Source organism: Triticum urartu, chromosome 3A (assembly GCF_056163025.1).
Source record: "Triticum urartu cultivar PI428250 chromosome 3A, HENAU_Tu73, whole genome shotgun sequence".
NCBI lineage: Eukaryota > Viridiplantae > Streptophyta > Magnoliopsida > Poales > Poaceae > Triticum > Triticum urartu.
The window spans coordinates 212,277,665-212,288,604 of NC_141875.1; the positions used below are offsets into that span (position 1 = coordinate 212,277,665).

At 47.9% G+C, this 10,940-nt stretch overlaps 1 protein-coding gene across 1 annotated transcript; it reads right to left on the reverse strand.

Moving 5' to 3' along the window:
• Positions 1–4,539: 4,539 nt before the first annotated feature.
• Positions 4,540–10,729, reverse strand: LOC147979240 (uncharacterized). The gene is made up of 2 exons (XM_087515100.1): positions 10,511–10,729; positions 4,540–10,244 (listed from the first exon to the last, which is right to left on the reverse strand). The coding sequence occupies exons 1-2, from the start codon at positions 10,727–10,729 to the stop codon at positions 7,611–7,613; spliced, it is 2,853 nt and encodes a 950-aa protein (XP_087371226.1). The 3' UTR covers positions 4,540–7,610.
• Positions 10,730–10,940: the final 211 nt, after the last annotated feature.

Genomic DNA, 10,940 nt, shown 5'->3' on the forward strand with positions numbered 1-10,940 from the left:
TGATTGATTCACTAGCTGGAATCTCATCTAGCACATTTGGCAGTTGCTCTCTTTGTGAACCATTTGTCTCATCGAACCGCACATCCACTGTTTCAACCACTTTGTAATGAAAGAGATTGAAGACTCTGTAGGAGTGTGAATCCTTTCCATATCCAAGAATAAAGCCCTCATGTGCTTTTGGTGCAAACTTTGAGGTGTGGTGTGGGTCCTTGATCCAGCACCTTGCGCCAAATACTCTGAAGTAACTGACATTTGGCTTCTTGCCAGTTAGGAGTTCATAAGATGTCTTGTTCAGAAGCTTGTGAAGATAAACACGATTGATTGTATGGCATGCAGTGTCAATGGCTTCAGTCCAGAATTTTCTTGGAGTCTTGTATTCATCTAGCATTGTTCTGGCCATCTTAATGAGTGTTCTGCTCTTGCGTTCGACGACGCCATTCTGCTGTGGCGTGTACGGAGCTGAGAATTCATGTGTGATTCCCAAGGTATCAAGATATGTATCAAGGCCAGTGTTCTTGAATTTAGTGCCATTGTCACTTCTGATGTGCTTTATCTTGGCGCCAAAATTGTTCATAGCACGATTGGCGAAGCGTCTGAAGACATCCTGCACTTCAATCTTGTAAAGGATTATGTGCACCCAAGTATATCTAGAGTAATCATCAACAATGACGAAGCCATAGAGGCAAGCAGTAGTAGCAAAAGTTGAGTAGTGAGTGGGGCCGAAAAGATCCATGTGGAGCAGTTCGAAGGGTTGAGTAGTAGTCATGATTGTCTTCGAAGGATGTTTTGCCCTTGTCATCTTCCCTGCTTCACAGGCACCGCATAAGTGATCTTTCTTGAACTTGACACCCTCGATGCCTATGACATGCTTCTTCTTCGCAAGGGTGTGGAGGTTCCTCATGCCAGCATGCCCAAGCCTCCGATGCCAAAGCTAGCATTCTAAAGCTTTTGCAAGAAGACATACCGCAAGTTGTGGCCCTGCTGAGAAATCTACCACATATAAATCATCTTTCCGATACCCTTCAAACACTAGAGACTTGTCAGATTCCATTAGTACTAGGCAACGATATTTTCCAAACATTACGATCATGTTCAAATCGCAAAGCATTGAGACAGACATTAAGTTGAAGCCAAGGGATTCAACAAGCATGACTTTATCCATGTGTTGATCCTTTGAGATTGCAACTCTACCTAGACCCAATACCTTACTTTTACCAGTGTCAGCAAATGTGATGTGGCTCTTGTCGGATGGACGTAAGGTTGAGTCCATAAGAAGGCTTCTTTTGCCAGTCATGTGATTTGTACACCCACTGTCAATAATCCATTCTGAAGACTTTGAAGACGCTGGTGTCGTACCCTACAGTGTAGTTAGGGGGATAGGCTTCACGAAGAGAATTGTGAAGCAAAAAAAATTGACGAACCAGTGGGTTACGAAAACTTAGATCCAGGTTAGGACTAATAGGGAGAGTAGCATGCGATTCAGGAACGGAGTACATAATGATGCCATTCGGGCATTTTATCTTGCGCCCTACAAGATTTTTAAGGTCCCCAACAATAGCGTCAGAAGATTTTGTTTTTCTGCTGGAGACCTTTCCCTGCAAAAGAGAGTTAAGCTTTATTAACCACCCACATCTTCAAGGGTGGCTTAGAAGCAATAAGTCTAAGTGCAGCATCTGAGAATTTTGGCTTTGAAGCCTTAGCAAACAGTCTAGCAGGTGAACAATAATACTCATAGGAATAAGCAGAATAATTTTTGGTCATATGAACATGACGGTTCGAAGAACCGCTCTCATATTCATATGCCTGAGTATGGTTTCCCTGCAAAACGTTTGCGTTAGTGTGACTCAGGTGAGTCCTCTGTTTGTATGAAGCCTTTGGACCGTATGAAGCCTTTGGTCTGAGGTTTGTCTTCTTCAAGTGAGGTGTCATGAAGACATTCACAGAAAGATTTTCCAGACACTTTTTCGGAACCCAGATCTTCTTCATAGGCGGTCCATTCCTGCAGTTAGTACCAATGTACCTGGCAAACACTTCACCATTCTGATTCTTAAACAGTTTATAGTTTGCATCAAAGGATTCATCAATGATAATGGGGTTAGCACAAGTGAAGCCAGATAAATTGGATGGATCTGCTGAAAGTTCCTTTACAGCCACCCATGTGGTTTTGGGGTACTGCTCAGGTTTCCAGTAAGAGCCATCTGCATTTTTTTTCCTTACGAACCCAACACCCTCTTTCCTAGGGTTTCGGTTCAGAATCTGCTTCTTGAGGACATCACATAATGTCTGATGTCCTTTAAGACTTTTGTACATCCCTGTTTCAAGCAATGTCTTCAACCTAGCATTCTCATCAGCAATAGCAGTGGTATCCTCAGCAGAGGGGTTAGTTACCACATCAACAGTTGAAGATATTGCAACAGCAGTAGCAGTGGAACATTCAGCAACAGAAGTAGCATTATCACGCTCAATGCATTTAAGACATGGTGGTTCAAATCCTTCCTGAGCGGGACTGATCTGTTCGGCGCGAAGTGACTCGTTTTCCTTTTGAAGATCTTCATGAGCCGCTCTCAATTTCTCAAGTTCTTGCTTCCTTTGAAGATAATCATAGGAAAGCTTTTCATGAGTTGTTGAGAGAGTATCAAGACGATCCTCAAGTTCCTGATACTTAACGTGAAGATTTTTTATGTCTTCAATTAAGGATTCAGATCGAGTCATTTCAGCACCCAATAGATCATCGCTTCTGTCTAACAGTTTTTGAATATGTTCCATAGCTTTCTGTTGTTCAGTTGCAATTTTAGCAAGTGTTTTGTAGCTGGGTTTTGAATCACAGTCAGAGTCATCGTCACTAGATGTTTGATAGCGAGTAGTGCGTGTGTTTACCTTGGCACCGCGTGCCATGAAGCAGTAGGTAGGAGTGGAGTCGTTCTTGTCATTTGCATCGGTGTCGGTGATGCAGTCATTGTCTTCAGTGTTGAAGATGGACTTGGCGACGTATGTTGTAGCCAGACTCGCAATGCCAAAATCAGACTCCTCCTCAGACTCCACCTCCACCTCCTCAGAAGCGGACTCCTCCTCTGAATCCATTTCCTTGCCAACAAACGCACGTGCCTTGCCAGATGAGCTCTTCTTGTGTGATGAAGACTTTGAGGAAGACTTGGAAGAAGACTTTGAGTATTTCTTCTTCTTCTTGTCGTCAGAGTCATATTCCTTGCTCTTCTTCTTCCTTCTGTTCTCATTGTCCCATTGTGGACACTCAGAGATGAAGTGTCCAGTTTTCTTGCACTTGTGACATGTTTTCTTCTTGTAGTCATGAGTAGAAGCTTCATCATTCCTTGAGCTTGATCGTGAAGATTTTCTGAAGCCTTTCTTCTTGGTGAATTTTTGGAACTTCTTCACTAGCATTGCAAGTTCTCTTCCAATGTCTTCAGGATCATCAGAACAGCTGTCAGATTCTTCTTCAGATGAGGAAACAGCTTTTGCCTTCAAGGCACGAATTCGCCCATAGTTTGGACCGTAGATATCTCCTTTCTCAGAAAGCTGAAACTCATGTGTGTTGAGCCTCTCAAGTATGTCAGACGAATTGAGTGTCTTGAAATCAGGACATTCTTGAATCATCAGGGCTAGGATGTCAAATGAACTATCAAGTGATCTCAGCAGCGTATTGGCGATTTCATGTTTGGTGATCTCAGTGGCGCCGAGGGCTTGAAGCTCATTTGTGATGTCAGTGAGCCTATCAAATGTGTGCTGGACATTCTCATTGTCATTTCGCTTGAAGCGGTTGAAGAGGTTGCGAAGAACACTGATTCTTTGATCTCTCTGGGTTGATACGCCTTCATTGACCTTGGAGAGCCAGTCCCAGACCAGCTTGGATGTCTTCAAGGCACTCACACGGCCATATTGTCCTTTTGTCAGATGGCCACAGATGATATTTTTGGCAGTAGAGTCCAGTTGAGTAAAATTCTTGACATCAACAGCAGTGACACCTTCTCCAGCCTTGGGAACGCCGTTCTCGACGACATACCATAGGTCGACGTCAATGGCTTCAAGATGCATGCGCATCTTATTCTTCCAGTAGGGATATTCAGTTCCATCGAAGACGGGGCACGCAGCGGGGACTTTGATTATCCCTGCAGTCGACATAGCTAAAACTCCAGGTGGTTAAACCGAATCACACAGAACAAGGGAGCACCTTGCTCTGATACCAATTGAAAGTGCGTTATATCGACTAGAGGGGGGTGAATAGGCGATTTTTATGAAAGTCTTCAAAACGTGAGAGTTATGAAGACAAACAGCGAAGATTATGCCTATTACTATGCAGCGGAAGTTATATTACACTAGGCCAGCCATGGTCATGTATTCAATAGAGTGAAAGCACAATAACAAACAGCTGCAGTGTAATAAGGATCAGGTAGGAAGAAGTTATGAAGCCAAACAGATCATACATTCACGTTGTGAAGACAAAAGATAAAGCAAGCATGCAATGGCTTCACAATGAGTAACAGTAAGAAAAGGAAGTGAAGATGAAACCAGTGACTCGTTGAAGACAATGATATGTTGGACCAGTTCCAGTTGCTGTGACAACTGTACGTCTGGTTGGAGCGGCTAGGTATTTAAACCTTAGAACACACAGTCCCGGACACCCAGTCCTGAACACACAGTTCAGGACACCAAGTCCTCACCGTATTCTCCTTGAGCTAAGGTCACTTAGTCCTCGCCCAATCACTCTGGTAAGTCTTCAAGGTAGACTCCCAAACCTTCATAGACTTCGTTCACTGGCAATCCACAATGTCTCTTGGATGCTCCGAACGCGACGCCTAACCGTCTGGAGGATTCACAGTCCTCAAGTGTAATAAGTCTTCAGATCACATAGACAAGAAGACTTAAGTGATGCCCAATGTTCTCTGGCTCTGGGTGGTTAGGGATTTTCTCCTCGCTAGGAATTTTCTCTCAAAGGCTTCGAGGTGGGTTGCTCTCAAACGACAAAAGCCGTGCACTGAAATCTGAGCAGCCAACCGTTTATGGTTGTAGGGGGTGGGCTATTTATAGCCACTTGGCAACCCGACCTGATTTGTCCGAAATGACCCTGGGTCACTAAGGAACTGACACGTGTCTCAACGGTCAGATTTCAAACTCTCATGGCAACTTTACTTGGGCTACAAGCAAAGCTGACTTGTCCGGCTCTGGACAAGATTCGCTCTCATTGTCTTCACTCGAAGACATAGGTTTTTGATTTAGGCATCACTTCAGTCATTCTGATTGGTTCTCCTGGACCCCACTTAACAGTACGGTGGTTCCTATGACTCAACACAAAAGAAAAAGAACTAAAGATCTAAGTCTTCGAGCTCCATAGGCTTCATAACGTGTCTTGTTTTGTCATAGTCTTCAATGTGAATATCTTCATATACCACCTTTGTCTTCAGTGTCTTCATACATTTTTAAGGGTCATCTCTGGTAGTAAAACCGAATCAATGAGGGACTTCTACCTGTGTTATCCTGCAATTCTCACGAACACATTAGTCCCTCAACTAGGTTTGTCGTCAATACTCCAAAACCAACTAGGGGTGGCACTAGATGCACTTACAGGTACCAGGCCACCTACTTGACCAGCCTCCTTAGCTCTTCCTATCATAATTTCCAACATATCAGCTACAATGTTGAACAGGATAGGTGACATCGGATCCCCTTGTCTCAGGCCTTTATGTGTCTGGAAATAATGACCTATATCATCATTCACTTTAATTCCAACACTCCCTTTTTGCGTAAACGATTCAACCTGGTGGCGCCAGGCTTCATCAAAACCTTTCATACGCATGCCTGTTGGAGGAATGGCCATTTGACTTTATCGTACGCTTTCTCGAAATCCACCTTAAAAACAACCCCATCTAATTTTTTCGAATGGATTTCATGGAGCGTTTCATGAAGGACGACCACCCCTTCTAGGATGTTTCTGTCTGGCATGAAAGCTGTTTGGGAATGCTGCACCACAGAATGCGCAATCTGTGTGAGCCGATTAGTCCCAACCTTGGTGAAGATTTTTAAACTAACATTGAGAAGGCAGATCGGCCTGAACTGCTCTATTCTCACAACATCCGTTTTCTTAGGAAGCAGAGTTATTGTTCCAAAATTTAAGTGAAATAATTGAAGTTGTCCAGTGAATAGATCATTAAACATTGGTAATAAATCCCCCTTAATAATATGCCAACACTTTTTGTATAATTCTGCCGGGAAATCATCTGGCCCGGGAGCCTTATTGTTTTTCATCTGCGTTATAGCCTCATAAACCTCCTTCTCCAAGAACGGGGCAACCAAAATATCATTGTCAGTGGAAGTTAGTTGAGGCACATCCTCAATCCTAGACTCATCGAGGGACACACTACTATCCTCCGGAGGTCCAAATAACTGCTTATAATATTCGGTTATGTAAAGTTTTAGGTTGTCCTGCCCTAAGATAGTTCCTTCATCTTGTTCAAACTGAAAGATTCTCTTCTTTCGATGATTGCCATTAGCAATCAAATGAAAGAATTGAGTGTTCGCGTCCCCCTAGACAACTTTACGGACCTTTGCCCGCAGTTCCCACTTCAATTCTTCTTCGTGGAGAAGTTCTTTCAACCTCATCTCCGCATCTAGTTTAACTTGAAACTCTGTAGCTTGCAGAATCGAAGATTCGGCTTTTAAGTCTAGTGTCTGAATAAGTGAAAGGAGCCTTTCCTTTTCAACCTTATAAATTCCACTAAGGTGCTTAGCCCAACCTCATAAGAAACTTCTCAAATGCCTAATCTTATTCTGCCAACGCTCAACAGAAGTCCTTCCTCCTGCATCCTTAGCCCATTCCTGGGCAATCAGATCCAAGAATCCTTCTCGTTCGAACCAAGCCATCTCGAAAGAAAAGGTGTTTTTGTTTCCCACATGGTTTGGCTCACCTGAGTCCACGAATAAAGGTGTGTGATCTGAGACTCCTCGCGAGAGAGCCTGAACCGTTACGAGAGGGAACTTCTGTTCCCACTCGACGTTTGCGAGAACTCGATCTAGCTTCTCATATGTCGGGTTTGGCAACGCATTAGCCCAAGTAAACTTTCTACTGGAAAGCTCTATCTCTCTCAGATCCAAGCTTTCGATAATGGTATTGAACATAAACGTCCATCTGCCGTCAAAATTAGCATTATTCTTTTCCTTCCTCCTCCTAATTATGTTGAAGTCACCCCCAACTAAAATTGGGAGCTTCTCGGATCCGCGGATTCGGACAAGGTCCGCCAAAAACTCCGGTTTTAGCTCGGGTTGCGCGGCACCATAAACCGCCACCAAAGCCCAGTTAAACCCATCAGCTTTGGACCTGACCCGAAACTTAACCGCGAAGTCACCCATCATTACACTTCGGACTTCCAGCGAATCGCATCTCACTCCAAGTAAGATCCCACCCGATCTTCCTCGTGGAGGAAGGCAATGCCAATAAAAATCGACACCACCCGATAAAGTGTTGAGAAACTGCGGCGTGAAATTATCCCTACTAGTCTCCGATAGAGCAATAAAATCTAATCTATGCTCCAGAGACGCCTCAGCAAGAAACCTCCTTTTAGCCAAGTCCTTCAGACCTCTGCTATTCCAAAAGATTCCTCTCATATTTCATCATGAAATTTTTTGGTAGTCCGAATCCTAGCACTCCTACGGACCGCAGAAACCGGATATATCTTCCGCTTCCACTTACGTTTGGGTTTACTTTGGTCCTCCACCCGGTCCTCATAACCAGGCTCAGCGGGTCTAGCTACTACATCCTCTAGATTTACATCCTCTACCTCAGACTCAGGAATGGATGGTGCAAGATCCACACAAAAGTTCTCGAGCACCCTGACCCCCAATGCATCAATTTCTGCATCATTCATGGGTTTTACCGCTGCTAGGTTTCGAATAGTTTCTAAGACGCGTTCTGCTTCCAGATCTAGGAGATCATTGACTGAGTTGGAAATTTCACTATTATTACTCCCTAGCGAAACTCCTAATTGGTTTGCATTATTTATAATCTCCTCATTAGAAAAATGCAAGATAGAATTAGACACGTTGACAGACATACCAGTAGTGACCTCAATGTCACGAAGCTTGGCCGCCCTCATAGCGCACATCTGCTGCATGTCATCAATCTTCGGGTGCTCCTGGATACGAGAACTCATCCGTCGCCCCACAGAGACCGGGTCTGGGATCCCACCAAAGGCAATGACCTCCTCCCTAGAATTACCTCGCGCTGAAGGGTCAGCCAAAGATAGCTGCAGTGGGCTCCCAAGCCCCACAGACGAGTGTCCGAGACCGAAGCCCTGGGCCGCCTGACAACCAGGAGAGAGGGGCGCGGGCGTCGCCTGCCCGGACCCTCCCCCTGCTCCAACCCTCTGGCCAGAGGGCGCAACCATCCTGCCTGCCGAAGGAGAAGGGGGAGTCGGGGCCGCCTGCCTCAGACCCCCACCCGGCACCACTGGAGATGCGGCCGCTCTAGCCGTCACCGGAGAGGAGGGAACTGAGGCCACCTGCCCTGGTCCGCTTCCCCCTGGCCTGTCATCGTCGGCGTCGCCGGCGCCGCCGGCACCAGAATAAGAGGAGAGGGAGTCGAGGCCACCTGCCCCAGACCCCCCCCCATCAGCCATAACCTCCGAAGTAATCACAGGGAGAGCGTGGGAAAGAGAAGCCACAGGAGGCTCCACCTTCCCTCCCCCATCCAAGGATGTCGCCGAAGGCTTCCTCACCAAGCCTCCAATCAGGGGATTATTAGCAGTATCAAACTCCAAAACCGGAAGCGTGCACTCAAACACATCATCAGATTCCACCCGGTCACTCCATAGTCTGGGAGGGGCAGAAGCTGGTTCAAAAGACCCAAACCTCAGTGAACTCATAGGCACCGAGGAAGCTGGTGCCGGCTCTACCCCAGGCATGTTCCCGGGCGACTGAGCAACAGGCTCCGATCCGTTGGACATCTCTCGTCCAGCCTCATCAGTCGGTGCCCCTTTATCACCCGCATTGTCATCACCCTCATGCATGTCCACATCAGTCCCATTAATCACCTCAGTAAACAAATCTGCATCCTCAAACTCAATCTCAAGAGGAAACACCTCTCCCCTGTAAGTCCAGTTGACCACATCAGGGACGAACTCAATGTCTAGAACGCTCACTAGAAGTCGGGCCACCCCATGAGCACGGGTAAAGGACATATCCACTTTCTCAGTTTTTCCCACCATAATGCCCAAGCTAGCCACAACTTGAGCATCCTGCATTGGCTCAAAGGGAGCCCCAGAAAAGCGCAACCAAACCTGAGTAAGGGGTTTGCCCTTAGGCTCCACCTTCTTCCACTCGTGAAATTCCAGAATGCATTTAGTACCAAGAACTCTGCACAAACCAAATCTCAACAACCTCTGCAAATCATCCACAGTTGGGAAGTCTACCTTGAACACATTGGCCTCAACACTGACAAGCTCCCACTGGAAATCACCTGGAGCCAATTCCTGAAGCCTCTGCACAATCCGAGCCTCAGAAACCTCTCCCTGGATAACTTTCACAATCCTAGTAGTTAAGCTCTGCGTCTCTACCGGGATCTCTCTCGCAGCCGGGGACTCGAAGAACATCAGCTCAGCACAATATATTCCATACATAGTAAGAGCCGGAACCTGATCACGCAAAAACGGGCAATCCCCCGTGGCATGTGATGGCTTACCACATGTATCGCACAGCTCCGCCACACACTCAGCAATAAAGTGACCCTTCTCGCCACATCGATAACATACCATCTTCTCCTTCTTACGCGCCCACTTGGATGCTCTCTCTGAATCGGTCTTGTCGCCTTCCTCGGCAGTACCCCCAGTCCCAAGAACCTCCGCGTTGGCCAGTGCCGTCACGACCTCCATCACCTGGCTAGGCAGGTCCGTCGTCTGAAGGGGTGCGGCTGCCACGGCAGGGGGCGGATGGTCAACAATGACCGGCGACGGAGGCTGTCTGTTACGGTACCTACCACGACCACCACCGCGACCACCATGAGAACCACGGTAGCCACCTCTCTGCCGGTAGTCTGGTCTAGAAGCTCCCTCGACAAAACCACCCGGAGAGCCGAGAAAAGGTCTCTCAGTAGAACCATCACTTTGCCAAGCATGACCACGACCACCTCCCGTGGATGAGGAGCCACGGTGTTGGCCATCCCCATATGCATCAAAACCGTCATCCCCCCACTGTCGCTGGGGCGGATCAAAATTCTCAGTAGCAGCCGAGTTTTGCCTCGTCTAAGTAGGGCCCGAGCGTGTTTGCGCCGGCCTCGCAACGTAGTGTGGCGGCGGCGCGGCACATGGCTGAGACCCGGCAGCAGTGACCTGGGTCTGCTGCTTCTGAGTATAGGTGCCACGCCCGAAAGGTGCCTTCGTCTGCGGCCTCGGCTGAACAGGACCTCACCCCACGGCCATCGGTAGGGTTGCAGCCGGCACCGACGGCCGGATTCCTTGACCATCGCGCCTGGCGGCTCGAGTTACAGCCGGCACCGGCGGCCTGAAACCTTGACCACCGCGTCCAGCGGATGGCACGGCTGCCACTGTCTGCGTAGGCCGCGGCCCTGGCAGGATTCCTCTTCCGGCCGCCCCCGTAGTTGGAGGCCCCTGTGCGGCACCACGGCCAGCCGGCAGCACCGGCCGCTGGCCTTGTGTAACGCTGCCGCCCCGGGCTGCCGATGTCGCTCCGGCGATCGCCTGCTTGCTAGGGCCGGCAGGCGCAGCATCCGCCCGTCCCGCCATCAGGGGAGGGATCCGAGTCTCCCGCCCTGGACCACAGCGACGGAAACCCGATGAACCTGCGCGGTGCCTATACCTAGGGCACAGCTTCGGCGGAGAGGAAACGCACAGTGATACACGCTCGTACGTACGCATGCAAGGGCTATTAGCCTCGCCGCTCGTGGACCCTGTGGATACCGGGTTTTTCTGGGCCTCATA

Excerpts from the sequence above, each read along its gene's own strand:
- LOC147979240 (XM_087515100.1), bottom strand. The coding sequence starts at position 10,729 with ATGCTGCGCCTGCCGGCCCTAGCAAGCAGGCGATCGCCGGAGCGACAT. Across the intron at positions 10,245-10,510 it reads CGCTGGACGCGGTGGTCAAG|ACGAGGCAAAACTCGGCTGC; the intron begins GTTTCAGGCCGC and ends GGCCCTACTTAG.